General features: G+C 50.3%; 9 protein-coding genes across 9 annotated transcripts; 4 read left to right on the top strand and 5 right to left on the bottom strand.

Moving 5' to 3' along the window:
* The first annotated feature begins 2,625 nt into the window (after nucleotides 1-2,625).
* Nucleotides 2,626-3,847, top strand: N7473_002448 (putative prefoldin subunit 1). Its single transcript, XM_057148388.1, has 3 exons — nucleotides 2,626-2,831; nucleotides 2,918-3,084; nucleotides 3,203-3,847. The coding sequence occupies exons 1-3, from the start codon at nucleotides 2,802-2,804 to the stop codon at nucleotides 3,369-3,371; spliced, it is 366 nt and encodes a 121-aa protein (XP_057012042.1). The 5' UTR covers nucleotides 2,626-2,801; the 3' UTR covers nucleotides 3,372-3,847.
* Nucleotides 3,848-4,721: 874 nt separating this feature from the next.
* On the bottom strand, nucleotides 4,722-5,081 carry N7473_002447 (uncharacterized protein; the record flags this gene model as incomplete). The annotated part of the gene is made up of 1 exon (XM_057148387.1): nucleotides 4,722-5,081. One exon carries the CDS (start codon nucleotides 5,079-5,081, stop codon nucleotides 4,722-4,724), a length of 360 nt encoding a protein of 119 aa, XP_057012041.1.
* A 1,610-nt stretch (nucleotides 5,082-6,691) lies between these two features.
* On the top strand, nucleotides 6,692-8,337 carry N7473_002446 (uncharacterized protein; the record flags this gene model as incomplete). Its single annotated transcript, XM_057148386.1, has 3 exons — nucleotides 6,692-7,927; nucleotides 7,994-8,059; nucleotides 8,128-8,337. 3 exons carry the CDS (start codon nucleotides 6,692-6,694, stop codon nucleotides 8,335-8,337), a joined length of 1,512 nt encoding a protein of 503 aa, XP_057012040.1.
* Nucleotides 8,338-9,040: 703 nt separating this feature from the next.
* On the bottom strand, nucleotides 9,041-10,123 carry N7473_002445 (putative mitochondrial carrier protein; the record flags this gene model as incomplete). Its single annotated transcript, XM_057148385.1, has 2 exons — nucleotides 9,041-9,984; nucleotides 10,066-10,123. The coding sequence occupies 2 exons, from the start codon at nucleotides 10,121-10,123 to the stop codon at nucleotides 9,041-9,043; spliced, it is 1,002 nt and encodes a 333-aa protein (XP_057012039.1).
* A 768-nt stretch (nucleotides 10,124-10,891) lies between these two features.
* Nucleotides 10,892-12,191, top strand: N7473_002444 (ceramidase; the record flags this gene model as incomplete). The annotated part of the gene is made up of 4 exons (XM_057148384.1): nucleotides 10,892-10,981; nucleotides 11,123-11,309; nucleotides 11,429-11,945; nucleotides 12,008-12,191. 4 exons carry the CDS (start codon nucleotides 10,892-10,894, stop codon nucleotides 12,189-12,191), a joined length of 978 nt encoding a protein of 325 aa, XP_057012038.1.
* Nucleotides 12,192-12,697: 506 nt separating this feature from the next.
* N7473_002443 (putative toxin biosynthesis protein) lies at nucleotides 12,698-14,476 on the bottom strand. The gene is made up of 4 exons (XM_057148383.1): nucleotides 14,200-14,476; nucleotides 13,926-14,064; nucleotides 13,758-13,866; nucleotides 12,698-13,698 (listed from the first exon to the last, which is right to left on the bottom strand). Exons 1-4 carry the CDS (start codon nucleotides 14,392-14,394, stop codon nucleotides 12,807-12,809), a joined length of 1,335 nt encoding a protein of 444 aa, XP_057012037.1. The 5' UTR covers nucleotides 14,395-14,476; the 3' UTR covers nucleotides 12,698-12,806.
* A 560-nt stretch (nucleotides 14,477-15,036) lies between these two features.
* Nucleotides 15,037-15,687, bottom strand: N7473_002442 (uncharacterized protein; the record flags this gene model as incomplete). Its single annotated transcript, XM_057148382.1, has 1 exon — nucleotides 15,037-15,687. One exon carries the CDS (start codon nucleotides 15,685-15,687, stop codon nucleotides 15,037-15,039), a length of 651 nt encoding a protein of 216 aa, XP_057012036.1.
* A 670-nt stretch (nucleotides 15,688-16,357) lies between these two features.
* N7473_002441 (uncharacterized protein) lies at nucleotides 16,358-19,103 on the top strand (the record flags this gene model as incomplete). Its single annotated transcript, XM_057148381.1, has 4 exons — nucleotides 16,358-16,444; nucleotides 16,511-16,947; nucleotides 17,004-18,387; nucleotides 18,444-19,103. 4 exons carry the CDS (start codon nucleotides 16,358-16,360, stop codon nucleotides 19,101-19,103), a joined length of 2,568 nt encoding a protein of 855 aa, XP_057012035.1.
* A 151-nt stretch (nucleotides 19,104-19,254) lies between these two features.
* N7473_002440 (ESCRT-II subunit protein VPS25) lies at nucleotides 19,255-19,910 on the bottom strand (the record flags this gene model as incomplete). The annotated part of the gene is made up of 2 exons (XM_057148380.1): nucleotides 19,255-19,367; nucleotides 19,430-19,910. The coding sequence occupies 2 exons, from the start codon at nucleotides 19,908-19,910 to the stop codon at nucleotides 19,255-19,257; spliced, it is 594 nt and encodes a 197-aa protein (XP_057012034.1).
* Nucleotides 19,911-19,987: the final 77 nt, after the last annotated feature.

Here is a 19,987-nt window from a genome sequence, read left to right as displayed (position 1 = left end):
AGGCGTCTATAGGCGCCGTGGGAGTTGGAATGGCACTGGAGTTATGTCTTCTTTCTTATTTTGTCTCCCTTCTTTGACCTATTGACCTTGTGCTTGATGTTTTCTTTTCTTTCTTTTTCTTTCTTTTTCTTTTAACTTGTTGTTTGGTCTGCGGGATGGAGGATACCTGTTATTTCTCTCTTTGGTGTTGGGTTTTCCTTATTTAATTCATGATAGATGTCGCGTATGTTAGAGAATGGCGGGCGGTTATCTGTTTGAATCAATGCAACTTATCACGCTTCTCAATTACTTCCATTTTGTACCAGAAACCAAGTAATAGTTTCCATCAAAGGATATGTTTGAGACCCAGTGTCGTGAAATATCCTAGTGAGCCTCATATTGAAGGCTTTTTGGTCAGTTCTCGGAGTTAACTTGACTTTCATGTTCCTGGGCTTTGTAGTAAGCCTAGGATTCTGAGGAGGCATGGTGGCTATGGTATCTGTCGGACTGTCCATCAGTATGTAAGGCCTTAGTAGATTGAATTTCACTGCTAGATTAGCAAGATAATTGCGGTTCATTGAATCAGAGTTGTTCTTGGTCCAGCGGGCCTAGCTAATTGATGCAATCAACGTTCGGGTATGTATTGTCTACTCATGGGTGCCCAGATTCCATATTAAGATGAGTCTTAAGACATTGTACTAGTTTTGGGTCATTACTCTGTTGATTTCCTTGGTATTGATGAAGCTCATCCAGTCATTCTCTTTACTTGATTGGTCTTTTGATCCAGCGTAATAGTGATCGTAACCTGGCTACGGAATGGGAGTTGGCCTAAAAGCAGTCTTATCCCCCATCTCAAAAATACAGTATGACTTCTTGCGAGCTTTTGGTGCCATTAATGTGAAGTCATTGAACTCGCGGATATAACGCAAGATCAGGGCCTCTGGTCAACTGATGGCGCTTCTTCTATAACTAGGACTCAGCCTCGGCATTTAGGGGGTAATGGTTGTGTGTTCGAAATACTTTTCTCGTCTTTTGTTTGATGTTATCATTTATCGATTGAAAAGTGAGATATTTGAAATGACCTGCAGGTCCTACAAAAGGGTGAGTTGATTTATATGTAAAGTGGGCAAGATCCTTAGAGTTTCACGCCCAGGTCTATCTCAACGGCGGTCTTCATAATTCCTTCTAGCTTATAAATATAAGCTCGGGTGTCTATATGAGAAAATAACAAATCTCATTAAACCCTAGAAAACGAGTTTAATCGCCTTACCCTTACAACCTAACCTGTAAATGGACATAACAGCTTTACTGGTCAATGCATTCGGGATCCTTGTGGTGTTTTCAAAATACCATGAACTGGCAAAGAGGCCGACGGTGGCAAAGTAGTTCTCGGCTATTTTCCATAGACTTGATTGTTGGTATACCGGCTTTCTGTCCACCGTCTACCTAGAGGTACTTATTGATCCGAGGCAGAAGACGCAGAAAAAAAAAAGTGCGAACACAAGTAAGGTCGTTGAGGTTGTATACTCTGCAGGACTCCTATTGGTCGAGAAGATTCTGCCATCTGGCTCCACACCGCCCCTCTCTAAAGGGGCCGCCCACGGACGGAAAGAAAAAAAAAACTTGAGATACAGAGCCCATAAATTTCAAGTGATCCACCACATCACCTCTTGTGGATTAAATAGGGACAAAAAGACATGGACTCGCGGGGAATCGAACCCCGGACCACTCCCATGCTAAGGGAGTATTATACCACTAAACCACAAGCCCAGTTGTATATACGATGCCGAAGAAAAGTGCATATTGAGCCTGGATACCAATAGCGTCGTCTATCCATAGTAATTCCCATTCAGGATCCCCTGTTGATATTGTCCCTGGGAGGCTTTGTGATACTAATTTATCTCGCCAGTTCGATTACTGGGCCTTCACTAATAACAATGGCAGATATGTGCCATTCCATTGGGAAACTGCTCCTATCCAGGCTCTACATCCTTCTCGTTCATTCATGCTCGCCATCTGTGTCCTAATCTGCGGTTGAGATATATATGTGGAGCCGAGGATATAGTTTGAAACAGTTACTAAATCCTAAGCTGCTTGAACAGTACAACGGAATAATAGTTAATACCTGCAGATATCTACAAACATCCGTCCCAAGTGGTCTACCCTAATTGCCCACCTTGGGCAACTTCAATACCCATCCATGTTCCCATTATTACCATGGTTATCAAGAGTACTTCGTCCCAAATTTGGAGGGTATAAGTATAGTTCATGAGATCAAAATGACCAAGGATATAAGCCGTGACTCCTCGAAGTCTAAATGGGTTTAATTGCGCAATTTAAGCATACCCAATCCTCCAGGTTCAGATTGGAAGGTCTATGGGTTCCATTCGATTGAAATGGTGTGTAATGTCGCTAAGCTCATACTCCTCTTGGTAGCTGCCCGTAAGGCAGTCGTAGGGATCGCATACTCCGCGGATAGAAGTGGTTATGTCGAGTGAGAATATTGAAATCAAATTATAATGGCTCATGAACTGATCTGTCCAGAGTAGAGAAGCTTTAGTGGATGTCTTTCGAACAATGGACAGCCTCACCGCCTTCAGGTTAATCCCCCACCGCCCACGTACGGAGCAGCTTCACGACAGCTCGCGAGACACGTTGAGAGCCATTCCCAAACTAGTCGCTGCTCCGATCACAGATCACTTCGATCCTGTCACTTTCAAAGAAATCATCGATTGCCGGATATTCAATCGATTGACTATCCCCTCGCCGACTCGCAAACTACCCCTCCCCTCCTTCGACAGCCAACCCCCACATCCCCCAAAATGTCCATCCCCAACGAGGCCCTGCAGAAGGTGAGAAAGTTTCACCTCCGGAATTACCACAGAGTCCAGGAACCCGCACACCTTGAACTAGGAATCCTAACAAGAGGCCACACTAGATCCTGCAAGAGATTGAGACCCGTGCTATTGCCTCGCAGCAGCAGATTGGCGTCACCAAGGCCCAGATCACCACCAAGCAGCGCGACATCCGTATGCTGCAGCTGACATCGAAGGAGCTGGCTGAGTTGCCCTCGGAGACACCGGTGTACGAGGGGGTGGGAAAGATGTGAGTTTCGTCATCACCTACCTGATCCTGCATTGATCCCTCCGATCTTTATTACCGGCCCTCGGGGAATACTCTTGTCCTCTTTTCCATGGCAATGGAGCTAACATCTGGGATCCAGGTTCGTCAACGTCCCCATCGGCACCGTCAACAAGCGTCTCACTCGCGAGAGTGCGGAGGCCTCTTCCGAGATCAACAACCTCGAGAAGAAGCTACACTACCACGAAACAACGTTCAAGAACAGCCGGGAGAACTTGGAGCAGATTCTGAGCTCCGGAGGACGCGCTTGATAAAGTTGTGATGGGATTATAGAAGCGATTATGGCATTGAGAGGACACGGCTAAGGAGAAGATATCCGCCCTGACGATGGATATCGTCGGGGGCCCGGGAACCTTTCAGAAAGAGAGGTTCTCTGCATTGGTGCTACCGGGCCATAAAGGAACTGATCGAAGCTTCCTCAGTCGGATGAGGGGAATGGCCCAGGTGGAAGTAGTGGAAAGCCGAAGGCTTCGTTCGAGGACGGAAGAAATCTAGCCCAGGGCTGCCGAGTCCCTGGCCTGTCAGATCTGTCCCTTGGTTTGTATTACCGAGGAACTGCTCTGTTTACCGGCAATTTGGATACCCAGGAGTTTTATGTGAAGAGTGGCTTTGCAAACAATGGGCAAAACCGTAACACGGGCCATTGTTCAATACAAAAGACATCAATATTCATTGTTGTGTTTCCAAATCCGAGGACCCCGAACAAAGATAAAGTCGAGCCCCTGGTCAAGATAAGATTTCAAGCTTAAATTTCGTATGGTGACTTAGTCACTGATGCTGCTTAGTCCAACCTCTCAACTTAGCATCGCTGGCCCGATAAGAGCTTATCGGCATCACGGTCAGAAATGGGATAGACACCCACAAGCGGCTCTTTAGAATTCCAAAAGCTTTACAGAAAGCAGATAAATGTACCATGTAACAGCCACACCGGCTATCTCTTGGAAATCGAAGTCAACAAATACATACAACTTTAGGTCAAGCTAGCACAGCCCAATACTCCGCCCGAACAAGAGAACACCGCCACACTATCGATGAGATACAGTGGCTCGTGACCACTCAGCTTACCTGCCCTACGATACCACGCCCAACCGAATCGACTGTGGCACAGCAATACACTACAGTATTTCACCAACTGTAACCCAAATTCGCCGCCGCCGTCATCGTCATCCATACACTTCAGTCTCTCTGCGCCTGACGAAGAAGGGTCGCCCAGCCCCGGCCGGAATTTAAATTAAAAATGACGTGTGAGCAGAACCCGCTAATAAACGATTGAGGATCGTCCGGGTCTATCCCTGTTCTGCAGAGCCAATCGGTAGAGAGACATGTACTGTAGATGCCTGCTGTAGAGGGTGTTTGTGTTTGTGTTTGTATTTGGGTTGTTCTCCAGGACTGAAAGGGTATGGCTTCTGGAGCTATTTAATAATGACTAGTCAGAAGTGGCGGATATACGGTTGTCTGTAGTTGAAGTATGTCTGTGTCTACTGGATTGATCTGAAACTGATATACCTCTGGTTGTCTGGATGTGTCGATGGCTCGTTATTGAGCCGTCCCGGAAGTTATTCTTCCAACCGGAATGCGAATCAGTAGAGTGCCTAGGCGTCTCAACGATAATTCCAGGAAGAGAGAGCAAAATAAGCACTTATCGACAAGCCCCGATTTGGTGCCATCGGTAACGACATTGCGCGCTTGTATAGCGATCGCAGTCCAAAGTAAAGGTTGTCATCGTTCATGAAGGAATTTGTGGATTCCAGCTTAAAAAAGCAGGTCAAGGCATACCACCAAGTAGCCATAGAAATGATTTCCAAAGAGTACATGTCGTTCATAGACTTGAGGCGATTAGTCGTCAACTGAAGCGCATATTCCGAATACGTACCGATACCAGCCAGAATGGGGGCGATACCTTGCCTCTGGCCCTTAGTGACGACAATTCCTCGACCGTGATCACGGAGTATCCGAGGCATCATCCACATTCGCCTAGCCCGCGAATTCCAGAGAGAGAGAGAGAGGAGGAAAGGCAGGTGAGAAGGGAGGATGAGAAAGTGAGGTTCAAGTCACGCGTAGGTCCCATGGGTCACCCGCGGGAACACCCGACCGCGTCCCTTGGGATTCGACCTGATTGTTTTTGTGTTTATTTTGCTTTTGAAGATATTAGCAATAGTCCGATGACTATCCGGGGAGTCTCTTCTCGTGCCCAACATTTCATCTCTTGGGGGATGATGGGGCGGCTGCCCGATCTTTTGATTGTTCGCCCGTTGAGATCACGCAGGTAACTTACCCAAGTGCTGTTAGTCAGTACCCAAAGTACACCGCATGTTATCCAGGTACCCAAAATTCCAGGGCCAGGCCCATCGGTGGCGGATCCAGCGTTGTGCAATGAACAGAATAAAAATTGAAAGAAGACAGGAACCAGATTTAGATAGCGCAATACTTCGTGCAAATAGTCTCCCGTTTATAGATCTGGTCGGTTTCAACAGACGCTGGCCCGCTAATCTGTCTCTTGAAGCGCCCAGGGGTAATGGATCATTGGAGCGTAATGCAACAGCATAGGGAGCGTGACTGTCTTCTCTGGGGACTTGCGGCGCAAGCATTACACCAAGATGGTTCGCAGAGACGAGTTCAAGTTTGAGAACTCACTGGAAGAGCAAAGAGACAGACCTCGATGCTGTAGTACAGTAGTTAGTCAGTCTGTAGTGGGGCAGGGCCAGGACAAGGAGTCCCCATCTTTGGCTCTAAAGAGTCTAAGCCCGTCTGACGGTCGCTGGGCTGCCAAAGTGGGGGCCTTTTGGGTGGGTGGCTGGAGACGATGATGCTATCCCGCAGAAAACCTTGGAAGAGGAGGGGTACAGGGTACTTTATGGTGTATGGGATACTGATCACCAAGGGTGAAGAACGTTGAATAGAAGGAGAAAATAAGTTTGATATAGTAGTGTAGAGAGGGAGTATAGACTCTCTTACCACCCTCATTAACCTTATACCTTAGTTACTATACTCTCATACTCCTCCGTCCTCGATCGGATAAGGCGATCGTTTTGAGGCTGATATGCATCGTCTCGCAGAAGATGACCATGGCGTAGTCAAGTCACTGGCTTAAGCCAGTGAGTATGAGGAGTACCTATTTATGAAACAGGAGTAACTTACTCACTACTGCAGCCCTGTTCGAATAAATAGCCGCCTGGTCACCCAACGGCATTATGGTCCATTTCCCTTTTTTTTCCAGCCCCTCCTTCTCTCTCTCCGTTCAGCTGAGCGATCGTCGATAAGCCCGACTTGCACACTCGTATTGACTCCTCTTTTTCCCATTCGAAATAACTAATTCGCTACTTTTTGAGGGGCCCAGCCCTTCTTTTCTTCTGTTCCTTCTTCGTCTCTTCCCCTTTTCTCTCTCTTCTTTCCCACACCCCGCACTCCTCCAACCTGACCTCATTCTGATTCTCGGGCCCCTCCAACTGGTATCGAGTGCTCAGACCTTTTCCCCTCCCCTCCATCAGGGTCGATCACTCGACTTGAATTATTTCTATTGTCACACCATAGTTTGGTCTGATTTCCTCTGAAATCCCATCTATCGTCCACCATGCCGGCCGATATCTTTTTTGAGTCCGATGACTCGGAATTCTCCGAGACCGATCTCTCCGTCCATGGCCGCAAAGGTCGTACCTCGTTCCGCCGGCGATCAGTCTCTCGTCACCGTCGTCCCGAGGCACGAGAAACCCTTATGGTCCCCGTCCAATCCACACGAGTCCATCGGTCTGCTTCGACAGGTGGTCGCCGAAACCGCGATCGCAACGAGGTCCCCGCTGTCATGATCGTCAACGAGCAGGCCCAACGTACCGACAACAGTAACACCAATAAGCCCCGCCGTGTGCAGCAGAAGGTCGTCGAGCCTGAGTGGGAGGATGAGGTGATATTACCCCGTCGTCGTGCAGTGACTGGTGTCTCCCGTGATCCCTCCCCCTTCCACCATGACCGCGATACCGAACTTGCGCTCAACCAGAAACTCCTCGAAAAGAGTGATCTCCGCCAGGATATGGAGATCTGGAAGCAGCAGCAGGAGATCGAGCGGTTGGAGCGTGAGCTGGAGAAGCACCGCGATCGGGCCGAGCCTCGCGATCCACGGGAGTCACGGCTGCTCCGCGAAGAAGAGGAGTGGTATGAGGATGAGATTAGTGACCGACTGCGCCGACTGGAGCGATTTGAGCGCAAGAATCGCGCCGAAGAGGAGCGGCGCAATGCAGAGAAGGAGTGGCGTCTAAAGAGACTTGAGGATCAGGAGCGGGAGGCTGCCGACCAGAAGGCATGGCGACTGAAGAGGCTCGAGGAGGCGGAGAAGGAGGCTGCCGACCGTGAAGAGCTAAAGCAAAAGCTCCGCAATGAGAAGCTGAAAGAGCTCGCTAAGCAGAAGGAGGAAGAAGAAGAACGCGAGAAGCTGCGGAAGGAGCTCCAAGAGGAAAAGATGAAGGAGCTTGTCAAGCAGAAAGCGGAGGCTGAAGCCCGTGAGAAGCTGCGGAGGGAGTTCCTCGAAGAGGAGCGTCGCAAGGCAGCTGAGGCGGAGGAGAAAAAGAAAAAGGAGCAAGCAATGAAGCTCGCTGCGATCGAGGAGTGGAAGTTGGAGCAGGAGCGTATCAAGCAGAGGCAGAAGGAAGAGGCGATCAAGAAGGACAAGGAGTTCCGAGAGCGCCTGCGCCTGGAGTTTGGATATACCGAGGAAGAGATCGAGGAGATTCTCAATAAGAAGAAAAAGGCCGAGAAGGAAAAAGAGAAAAAGGAGAAGAAAGATGAAATTATCGAGGAGAAGACTACTTGGATCAAGGTACGTCCGAGATGAAATCCGAAATCTTATCAGGTTAGGGTTGCGATCATACTAACTCTGGTTCAGGTCCACCGCAAGCATCTGCTCCCCGAAACCCTTCTTGCCTACAACTTGCCCTGGGACTGGGACGAGGTAAGCATATCCTAGGAAAACAAGCAATCTAACCCCTTCATTGCTAACCATATATCCCTTCTCTCTAGCGCGATAGCAACTACATCATCATCAAGCGCTGGGTCACCGAGGACTTCCAAGAAGAGCTCTTCGCTCACACCCGCCGTATCCGCGAAGGCAAACTGGTCGCGCAGACCTCCAGCTCCACCACCGAACTCAAGATCAACGACCGCAACAAGGACAAGATGTACCTGGTGCGGAAGAAGAGCCCGAGCCGACGACTACGCATCTTCGCATAAAGCGTTTCACCTTGCCTCGTCCAGTCCCGTCCATCCCCATACCCCCCAACTAGAATCAGTTGGATCAGTTGGACAAAGTCATTTTTATATCGTTTCTTTCCTCTATTCTTTCCACGTTTTTGCGCTTTACTACGAGACCCAGATCATGCCTTGAATTCGTTCTCTCCTTTTTGAGTTGAGATTTTTTGCACCAGATTTCTTGGAGCTGGTCGTCACCGTGAGAGTGGTACAGTAACGAGACACGAGTTGATGACTTTTCCCTCTTTGCTTGATGAATTTTTTTTTCTTTCTCTATGCCATGTCAATCGCATTTCGTTCCCCACTCTGTTCTATGTATCCAACCATGTCACCGAATGTATGCTTCTTGATGAAATAAGTTCGTTGTAGAAAGGTGTGTTAATGTCTGGAAAGATCGATCCTGGCCGGACGTAAGGTGGACACCGGGTCCACTTCTATTGTCCCGATGTTTTCATATGTCGTGTAGCTGCAAGATGCAGATGTAGGTGTCAACTCTAAAAGCAAATTGTAAAGTGTAGAGAAAAGCTCTATTGGGCCGAGTCATAATGCAAGGGTGTGCGTGATGCATCTGCAGGACAGACCCGCAAGTGGAGATTGAGATGAAAGCTAATAGTACATGACATAGGGAGTTGATCTTGTATATGGAGTGTATATGAGCCGAAGTCGAGACAAAGGTTGTCCGCCTCTACAAGCTCATTTGGTGATTCGCGGCCCAACGCTTCTCAGCGTGGAGGATAAGTTCCTCGTATACCGTCCAGGCCAGTGCAGAACTTAATGCCTTTCGAGCCATGCGCAGACCTAGACCACCAAAGAGACTGCGCATGCCGTCCTCGTGAATCATTAAGCGCACTGCCCGGACCATGTTGCCGTATTTGGCGGGCATTAGTTGCAGCCGCGTTTTGACGGCGTCGAAAGGGTTTGTGATAGCGGTGGCTAGACCGGCTGCCGAGGCACCGGAGACGAAGTTGATAGACGACGAGGACACGCCTGCCAGAGGGGTCCCGTCGGGGTTGGTTGACCCGGTTGTGGTCATGGTGGCAAGACGCCGTTTTAACTGCTCGTAGAGAAGCACATAGAGGCCGGCGTATGGGGCGTCTCGGGCCGCTGTGGCGCCAAAGCCCGCAAATAGACCGCGCATGCCCTCGGTGCGTACGATATCGCGGCCAGCGCCCCAGAGACTTCGGTAGGCGTAGTAGTCTGACTCATAGCGCACCTTGAGCACGGTGACGGGCATCATTACGAATCCCGCGGCGACACGAGCGACGGCACCCGTGGCCAAGTTGGCTGTATTTGAGAGTTTTGGAAGAGCGGAGGAGGAGGTGCTGGTTGTTGATGTGTTTGACAGGACGAGCGGAGGGTTGGTCTGTGCGATCGTCTGGCGGAGTGCATTCAGACTGGTGAAGTAGAGGGCAGAGCCGAAGCCCGTGCGAAGGGCGGAGGGAAGTGTGCCACGCCATAGACTGCGTATAGGATTTGGAGAGGAGAGAATGGCTTTGAGGGTTGGGAGGAGGGCGTTGGCTTTCCCGGATTGCTGGACACGGGTTTTGAGAAGATCGGCTGGTTGGAGGAGGATGGAGGAGGTGAGACCTGAGCAGAGGCCGGCGGCGAAGTGGAAGACTGTTTTGGATGCTGCGAGATTGAGAAGAGTGATTAGTCTAGGCACTTCATGGTAGTATGGGGCCTGTCGAGGCCTGCAGGGTATATGCATACATGTGGATGTAGTAGTCTTCTTCACGGGCGGCACCGCATAGGCGCTGTTATTCGACATGGCTTCGGAGCCAAATCTTGCGCGGAGTCAACCGGCGGCTCGTGTGTGTCAATGAGCTGTGTAAGTGTAGAGAAGCAGACTTCGATATCGGATGAACGAATCGTCAAGATTCCGGGTGGAAGATTTCTCCGCAGGGCCTCACGGTCGGCCGAAACTGGGACAAAAGCGCCCGTTCCGGAACGGTCACGATTGGAATGGGTGTGAGGCAGTCTGCATTCCCGAGTATACAGTAATTCCCCCGATGGCAGAATCCAGGAGTGTGTTGGGGGTTTGCGGTGGTAGTTGAGAAGTTGGCAGATTACACAGGGTTCGGTGAAGTCATCAGTGACTTTCTCTAACTAACTTAAGTTAACTAAACTACGGAGTGGTCACTAGTCATCGGAAGGGCCTCGGTCTCGCCCGTATCGCCCGTATCAGTCGTATCGATAAGGGATCACCAGTGGTGTAGTACTAAACAGCCACATAGACAAAAATAATAAAGTGAGCATGATCTAAAATATTGATATTTTTTTTTAATCTGTGTACTATCCGTCTCCAGAAATCTCCACATAACATATACCATTTGCATCTCATCAATTCCTGACCAAAACGGTCCCGACGATCGCCTTCAAAAACATCCCGCAAGCAGCCGGCAACTCGCGGAGCCACTTCGGGGCCAATCAGTGGGCCCCAATTGCGGTCCGTGTGTAATCGACGTCACCTGTCGCCTTTGGGGCGTTCGTTACTGCTTCTCTTCTTCACTTCTTCAATCCTCTTCCAATTCAAATGATGGGGTGGTCTCTGCCTCACATCCCATATCCGCCTGCAAAGGCTGGCTTCTGGAGCCCCGTCACATCGACACTGAACTGGTGCGAAGAGGTATGTTATACTTATCTTCTTGTTCTGTGCTTATTTATCGCGGTTCACCCCGCGATTACATCCGAACTGGGCAGGCAGCTGCCTGGATGTAATTTACTCGATTCAGAAGACCAGACTAACCAGACTTATTTTGGTCTTCAGGACTACTATGCGACCGTCTACTCCGCAGAGATTGTCAATACCCTGACAAATCTCCTGTTTATGTGGCTGGGTGTCAAGGGCATCATCAGCTGTCGCCGCAATGGACACGATCAGATCTTCACCGTTGCCTTTTTGGGTTACCTGGTTGTAGGAACGGGCAGCTTCCTGTTCCATTCCACTTTGAAATGCAAGTGTCATTTCCTTTCCGACCCTACATATTCCTAGATTCTATCTCTCTCAATTGTATAGATCAGCCATAATGATCTACATTTCAAACATCCCGCTGACCGTTGGACACACACACAGACCCGATGCAGCTGGTCGATGAACTCTCCATGATCTACACAACCTGCCTGATGGCCTACGCCTCATTCTCATATTCCCGCCCAACCGGTTTCCGCCTAGTCCTCGCCCTCTCCCTACTCAGCCTGGCAGTCTTCATCACCCTCTACTACCATTACCTCCAAGACCCGGTATTCCACCAAAATGCCTACGCCCTCTTAACAATTGTTGTCGTATTTCGCAGCGTGCACACCATGGAGACAGCCCTTCGCCCCAAGTGGCGCCACTCCCGTGAGGAAGATCGCCTGGAGCGCCAGAAGAAGGGTCTCCCCGTACCTACCAAGGAGCGTCAGCATTTTGAGAATGAGCGCGACATGAAGACGCTGAAGACGATGTGGTTTATGGTCGTCTACGGACTTAGTATGTTTCTAGGCGGCTTTTTCATCTGGAATCTAGACAACCAGTTCTGTTCGCAGATCCGTGTGTGGCGTCGGACGGTGGGTTTGCCGTGGGGGATTTTCTTGGAGGGACATGGTTGGTGGTACGTTCACCGGTTCAAACCCTTGCCTTCTCCTTTAGCTTTTACTGACTTTGCTGATTCAGGCATATCATGACCGGTATCGGTGCATACATGTACATCATCTGGGGTATCTGGCTACGACACTGCCTGAATGGCCGCCAGGACGACTTCCATCTGCGCTGGGCGCACGTCTGGCACATCCCCGAAGTTATTCGTACCACACCTCTGACTGAGAATGCGGTTGCTCGAGCCAAAAAGTCTACATAAGTCTTTCAATACCTCGGTTGATTACCTCGTTTATTTTGGCTGTTATGGGAGGTTTGGCGATGGCGATTGCGAAAACCCCTGGAATGTGAACCCTCCGAATGAAGTTGAAACTGTGCTTCCACTGACTTCTCTTTCTTGATGTCTGTTGAATTGTACTCTCCGCTGGTTTGGGGGTGCATTGGGCTGGCACCCTCCATCTGGTGTATCCTCCATTCGTCCCGGTGATGGAACGGGATGTCAGTTGATCTTAGTTTGTACGTCTCGCCCGGGGTGTATACCTTAGTCTCATATTCCGACGACGACGTACAACAGGAAAGTGAGGCACAAGTGGATGTTGTTGCTATAGACAGGAGTTTCTCGTGGCTGCTAGCTTTTTGTCGTTTTTTGATGCTGCTTTTTCAAGCTCTTTCAGTACCAGTACCCCCCATTGTTAGGTGATAGAAAGAATCAATGCTATGAAGTGACTTGAACTGTGATTGGTCTAATTGTTCTTGTATTTAAAAGTATCCGCCATCTTTCCAATGTAATAGCTGTCAAATCGATATGTACAAGACTTGATATGTACGGTCCTCCTCGAGATGCGAATCTATATACAAGGTGGTCACACCACGCTCCTCATAGCTTCGATCCACTAGCCCTCTGCTCGCCATTCTTTGGCCGACGCGCCGGCGCAGGAACATTCTCCATCCACTGCTTATCGACCGTCATCTTCTCAATCTTCGACTTCTTACTCCACTGCGCCCGGAAGCTCTCCTCCCCATCACGCCAGCGCCGCAATTCCGGCGCCAGCCAGCATGCCGCTGCATCGGCACATTCATTAACAGCTTCCTGGGCGAGCAAGTGACCAAAATCCTTGAGAAAGACGTCTCGCACACGGCCCTTTGCGACACCGCCACTACCGCCTAGCCCCGTACCCGTAGTCGCAAGCTTATCGGCCATCATATCTGGGAGACACATGTCTGACTTGCCGGCGAAAATGTAGAGCACGCTAGGGCGTAGGTGTGGTAGTTGTGAGAAGATACGAGCCGGCTCGGGCCGATAGAAGGGGTAGGAGTCTGGGTGGTCGGCATCTAGATCGGGGTGGGTTACGCGGTTGACGGGCTTGTCGCTGCCGGGGATGTGATTATAGTTTGGACGCGAGAAGGTGAAGACTTCCTGGTGGAGCGGGGTTCGTAGTGTGACTGGGGGGTTCTTCTTGTCTACGACGGTGTTGGGGTCGAGCGGGTGGATGGCTGTGGGCAGATCGCGGAGGCCATATTTGACCCAGCGGTCTAGAACACGTGGATCCCAGGCTTGATAGAAGGGGCTGCGCTTGAAGCCTTCTGCAGCGGCTTGGCGGGAGGGCCAGAGATCACGTCGGTGGGTGGATAGCTGGGTGGTCTTTGCGATGAGACGTCTGCGCTCGCGCATGCTCATGATGTCGAGTTGAGTGCTCTGGCGTTGGATGACAGGGTCCAGTAGTACTAGAGTGTGTAACAACCGGGGGTGCATCAAGCTCAATTGTGTACTACAGGTTCTTGTTAGTGCGATGGAAATTGGATATGTGCAACAGTCTCGGATACTTACAGGTGTGCGCCACCCATGCTGTGGCCAACGCCGATGATGGGCCGGGGCATCTCGGCGCGCTTGACGTTGACCAGGTGGAGGAGGTCTCGGGGATGATCGAACCAGCTAGCTGTGGCATTGTAAGTAATCATCCTTTCGTTTGAGGTATTCGGAACGAATGTCGCGTACGGTCATTGCCCAAGGAGTCTTCGTTGATGACGCTGCTCTCGCCTTCCTGTGCGACATCGGCCATCCAGATGCTTCGAATTCGGAATCCGTTGGCTTGAGATCGAGCGTGAATCTCCTCCCAAAGAGGCTCGTATAGCTCCTACTGCTAGTTAGCATAGTGCTCTAGTGCGCCTGTGTGAAATCAACTGCCAGAAGCACCACCGCCTTCGCAGCGCAAATTGTATGCGACCGACCCAGCAATAATGCGCGCGAAGATCCTTGACCCTCGACGTACCTTTGGGAAGCCATTGGCATGCGCAGCGAGGATGGTCACATCGCCGGGTTGCGGATTCGGGTTGTCGAGTGGGATGTATTGTTTCACAGCGAGGTGCAAAGGTTGTTCCTGCTCGTTGGCTGTGGCGGCAGGATACTCGCGAAGGTGCTGGCAAGGCACGACATGCTCGACGACTCGGAACGGAGAAGATGACATGTTTAGACCTCGATAACCCTCCGTACCGTAGAGAACTTTTGTGGGGGACCGACCAGCGTTCGCCAGGGATGTCCGGGGTATTAAATGCGGATGATACCGAAGAATTGAGCCGAGGCCCTTTTGGCCCGAGAGGCATTCTCCGCGATCGCAACTGCCGGGGCCCCACGATTTATACGTTCATAAGTCTAATCGATGCACAGAGTGCTTCATACCTTTTTGGGTTCGGAATATTGGGTTTATATGTCTAGAGTTGATTGAATTAAACAATATTCCGTCTGTCTGATGTTTACTTCCTTGAATGTATACTGGCCATAGTTACAGTACTTACTGATCCTTCCTAGATTCTCTCAGAGGCTAGGAAGTAAGTCATAACCAATACAGGGCGTGGACTAATCCAACAGAGGCTTACGAAACCCTACTTTACGTGATAGGAATTTTATCTGGGAGGTGAGACAGGCTAAGCTTTTCTCTCCAAATATTGTAAATTCGAGTGTACTCACAAACATGGATAAATCAAAAGAGTTGTGTAGAACAACAGTAAGGAGAGACGAGCTTTTGAGAATACTGGCAACAAAAGATCAAAACTAGAAAAACGAACAAAGACCAGAGGAAAAAGAGAACGACTGACCTCACTTCTTTATGCTAGATTGTACCACGACGAATTTCAGGAGCCTTTTCACTAAACCAGTACGGCTTGCATTGGAAGCAACAGTCAGCTCTCGAAAAATTGACGTTGGTATAGACCGTCCACAGCCTCGTGCGCAGTCCTTCGGCTTCCTTACCCCATCCCAGCTCGGGCATATCCCAGACACTGTGCTGATGAATTCTCTCAAACCTTTCAGTTTCAGTTATTGCAACGAGGTCTGACTTGCCTTCGATTGTGAGTCTGAGGATAGCGCTGCGAATGTAGGCCATAATCTCCTCGGTCTCCAGGTCCAACTTCGGGATGCTCTTGAGCCTTTGAATCAATCGCAGGACTTCGTGCTTGATAAGTTCGCATTTTCTAGGGAAGCAGCGGGCAGTCGATATAGGATCAGCGGCGGTCTTGAAGTGATCAAAATCATCCACCATGTACTCGAGGATCTCGGCCATGTCCGCGGTGGTCTTTCCGGAAGAGCCACTGCTCCATTCCTTAAACTTGGCCCCAAAGTTAGCACGGATTTCTTGGAATTGCTCAGGCGTCATAGGGAAAAGAGGAGGTTCTCTACCCTTGGCTTTGCTTTGGGATTTTTGGTTGGGATCCACGTCGAAAGGGCCAATGGCGTCTTCGCGGGGGTCGTAGCGAGACTGCATGATGAGAATGACGAGTTAAACTGTGAGATGCGATGGGGAACAATTGTTGGAGAAGGGTTATTGAGTTCAGGAGGATTGGAAATAGATTAGATTCTCTAATACGAGAGTGTTGACGAGGAATCGGATGGACGAGGGGTTGAGGAGACTATTTATGCTAGTTGGGACTCGTGGGTTAGGCCTTGAAAGTATACTTCGCCATTCCTTTGTGCATTGTTTGAACATGCGAGGAGATAATTTAAGCATGTATCTTTGTTTGAATCTGCCCATTTTACTAACCGGACAAGAAAGAAACGTGAAAAGAAACGTGAAAAGACAAGAGAAAAGACAAGGTCTATATTAGGTTGCTTTTGATAAGTCCCAGGCCTTTGTGAGGGCTCTTTGTATATGTCCCGAATATACATCGGGGCCCTTCAAGTCAAGGACCATCAAAGTCGATCAATCATACCAGCCAGAAATACTCACTTTGAGACTAACAATAGTATTCCTATTGAAAGGCATATTAATAGTAATATTCGAATAGCAATGACATTCAATGCCATGCCCAACTCTCCATTCACGCATCTCGCCCCGCGTGTCGACACGTGACTGGGCGTCGGCCCTTTACGCGCGCGGCGCGTCTTTGATGATTCGCTCCTGACAACCACAACGAGAGCAACCCAGTGTTGTCACCATGGCAGACGAGGACTCCAAGCTCTTCGATCAGTGTCGCATCTGTATTGTGTGCTCACTTGATCTACCTTTGGAGACTGCAGAACAGGTATGTATTACTCTGATGACCCAGCGCATACAACGGCGACGAAACTCATAAAATTGGCCATAATAGCTTGCAGCAGTGATTGGAGAATATGGCGGCGAACCGTCAATACACGAGTCCAGCCCCGAGAAAGAAGATACTATCGAGTGCACCCATATCGTCGCGAACAACACCCACTTCCACACCTACGATCTCGCTCGCAAGACCCTTATTCCCGTGGTGAAGCCGTCTTGGGTGCATAGCTCTCTAGCGAAACGGAAAGTGGCCAACCCCCGCCAACACAGCCCCGATCCGCGCCTCTTCCTTAGCGATGTGGTCGTGACCTGTGGTGATATTCCTGAAGGCGACAAGGATGCGATTATCGGCGGCGTGGTGGCCAAGGGTGGATTGTACAGCCCTCGAATGACTGGAATGGTCACCCATCTGGTGGACTTGACGGTGGAATCGGACAAGGCGCGATTGGTACTGGCGAAGAAACTGAAGGTGAAGATTGTCCTGCCACACTGGTATGCTTCACCCATGTTCCGCCTGTCACGACGCGACACTAATTGACGTGATCTAGGTTCGATGACTGTCTAAAACTCGGTCAACGCATTGATGAACGCCCGTACACACTCCCAGACCCTGAAATCTTGCGCCCAGATCTTGATACTCCCATTCGTTCGAATGAGAATAAGGGTTTGGCAGGCGCATCCACCCCCGAACCAACCGCAATGCCTACACCATCCAGTACTGGGGACCATTCGACTGTTTTTGCAGACAAATCTATCATGCTCTCACCAGATCTGGGCATTGGATCACATATGTTGGAATCGATCGAGGCCGTGCTCAGACAAGGTGGCGCTACCATCACATCCAAGGTTGATGATGCGGATTGGTTGGTGTGCCGATTCCGAGAGGGCTTTGTGTACAGGACAGCATCCCGCTTGGACAAGATTGTTGGAAACCTTGCCTGGCTTTACCATCTCATGACATTTAACACTTTCACCCGACCATTGAGTCGACTCCTGCATTATCCCGTGTCGCGCACGCCGATACCTGGATTCGAAGGGTTGAAGATTAGTCTTTCCAACTATGTTGGCGAGGCGAGAATTTACCTCGAGAATTTGATTGCAGCAGCGGGTGCTGAATGCACCAAGACCTTGAAGCAGGAGAACACGCATCTGATCACTGCTCACGGGAACAGTGAGAAATGCAGTGCCGCACGAGAATGGGGACTACAGGTGGTCAACCACTTGTGGTTGGAAGACAGCTACGCTGCATGGAAACTGCAACCGGTGTCTAACCCCCGCTACAGCTACTTCCCGCCTCGGACGAACCTTGGCGACGTTGCTGGACAGAAAATGCTGGATCGTGACGTTCTTGAGAAGAACTTCTTTTCTACAGAAGATATGGAAGAACCTTCGAGTCCTCCTCGTGCTATGCGGGCTAAAGACCAGAACACGGCGACAATGCAACCCCCCGCTGAGAAGCCTCACAAGGAGGCCGAAAAGCTTTCCGAGACTGCACAAGACACTCCCCAGGCGAAGGCCAAGACCACTCGTCGGGCGCCAGAGAACAAGCAGGCACAGACACCTGCGCGGTCTAGGCTGATTCCCGACGACAAGGAGAATGAGACTCCATCTTCGACCAGCAGCCGCAAGTCTAAAGACGCAGCAACTGCTCGGCTCCATGAGATCGCCCCCGACATTGCTCTGTACGAGAAAGAGATGAAGCGCGTTGGTGGTGTTATCTACGGGGGCCGACGAAAGTCCGATGAGGATCGTGTATCCAACAATTCAAAGAAGCGCCGCTCAGCCGAGCCACAGGATGAGAGCGATGGCGAACAAGCGTCGGATGCCAAGCGACAGAAGAAGTCCCGGCCACCAATTTCTATGCACTTGATGATTACTGGCTATCAAAAGTGGGTTGGCAAGGGAAATGAAAAGAAAGAGGATGCCGATAAGGTTTGTGACCACTATCTGTTTACATCTATATGCGAATGCTAATGTTGCATGAACAGCGCCATCTCCGAGATCTCGGGATCATGGTGGTCCAGGACGCCCGCCGATGCACTCACTTGGCCGCGCCCTCCATCCTGCGCACCGCCAAATTTGTTAATGCATTGGCCTATGCGCCAGTGATTATGAGCACCGAATTTGTTGATAGCTGCCTCGAGCAGGACGAGTTGCTCGATCCGAAGGACTTCCCACTCGTGGACAAGATCGCCGAATCAAAGTTCCACATCTCTCTTGCCAAGTCCTTGGGAAATGCAAAGAAAAACAAGAACAAGCTTCTGCGCGGCTTCCGTGTCTATTGCGTGGAGGATATCCGCGGAGGCTTTGAAGCCTTCAAATCGATTGTAGAGGCAAACGGTGGAGAGTGCTTGCTTTTCCGTGGTCGTCTCGCACTGAACAATACTTCTCGACGGGAGGAAAGCGACGACGAAGATGAGGAGATGCAGGACGATGAGCCAGCTCGCAGCGAGGCTTTCCTTCTCAGCGGCGCCGAGCGTAAGCATTCCCGACTCTGGCCTCGATTCCGTCAATTGGCCGGCGATGTCAAGCGGACTCCTCGGATCGTGCGCGTGGACTGGTTGCTCGACATGGCCATGTCACAGGAGCTGCGGGCAGCGGATGAGTACGAGCTGAATGAGAGCTTGATTGAGGATGCAGACGAGTAGGACTCGTCTCGAGAGTCATTCAAGTCAATGGGCTCGACGCGGTTATTGTAAATGTTAGGCCTTATTGGCAGTTGGACCCCTTTGAGCGTTTGCTTTGTAACGAATAGCCACGATTCATCACATAGGGCATAGCAATTCAGACACTGTTTGTTTAGAAGAACTTGACTCCCTCTTCGCCCTCGTTACCAAAGACTGATGCCTTGCCTCGCTTGACGAGAACGTTTAGCGATTTCATCATGACATCGTTGTCCATGCCGTGGAACTCTACAAGGTAATTAGCATAACCGTTTCCCACCTAGTCATTTCGTAGAGAAACAATCACTCACCTTGAGAAACCGTCGCCTCTCCCTGTAACAGCTCAAACACCGTCAACACTACCCCCTTCTGTCCAGTAGCATCGACCCAATCCACCAGCACATCCGCCCACTCCTCCGGTCTCCGCCACCAAATCCAAGCAACAATCTTCGGTGCTGTATTCCCTCCAGCCTCGATCCACTCCGCGCGCTGTCCACCGCCACCTTCCTCCTCTTTCTTGGTCATCCAGTCCACGACGGCGCGAGCTTCGGCGAGAGCTAGCCGTTTTCGTAGGGCTGTATTGTGGAAGAGAGGTGAATCGACGGCGTCAACGAGGGAGAGGCGGTAGGTGCGGTGGTGTCGACACCAGGATTGGATTAATGAGGACCATTTCTGGAGCTGGGAGTGTCGCGTGGTGCTGTTTGGTTGCGGGGTGAAGAAGGGTGGGAAGTTGTAGGTGGATGGGAAGACGAAGGAGGTGGTGGCTGCAGTCGCAGCTGTTGTAGAGACCATTTCTACAGAGTATATACTTGTAGATACAAGTCTCTAACAGCTTTGTTGAGTATCCGACGTGAATCGTGGATCGGATG

Source organism: Penicillium subrubescens, assembly GCF_028828155.1.
Source record: "Penicillium subrubescens strain IBT 31985 chromosome Unknown utg000002l_segment0_segment0, whole genome shotgun sequence".
NCBI lineage: Eukaryota > Fungi > Ascomycota > Eurotiomycetes > Eurotiales > Aspergillaceae > Penicillium > Penicillium subrubescens.
The sequence above is the reverse complement of the archived record's forward strand: the minus strand, read 5'-3'. Positions and strand labels throughout refer to the sequence as shown.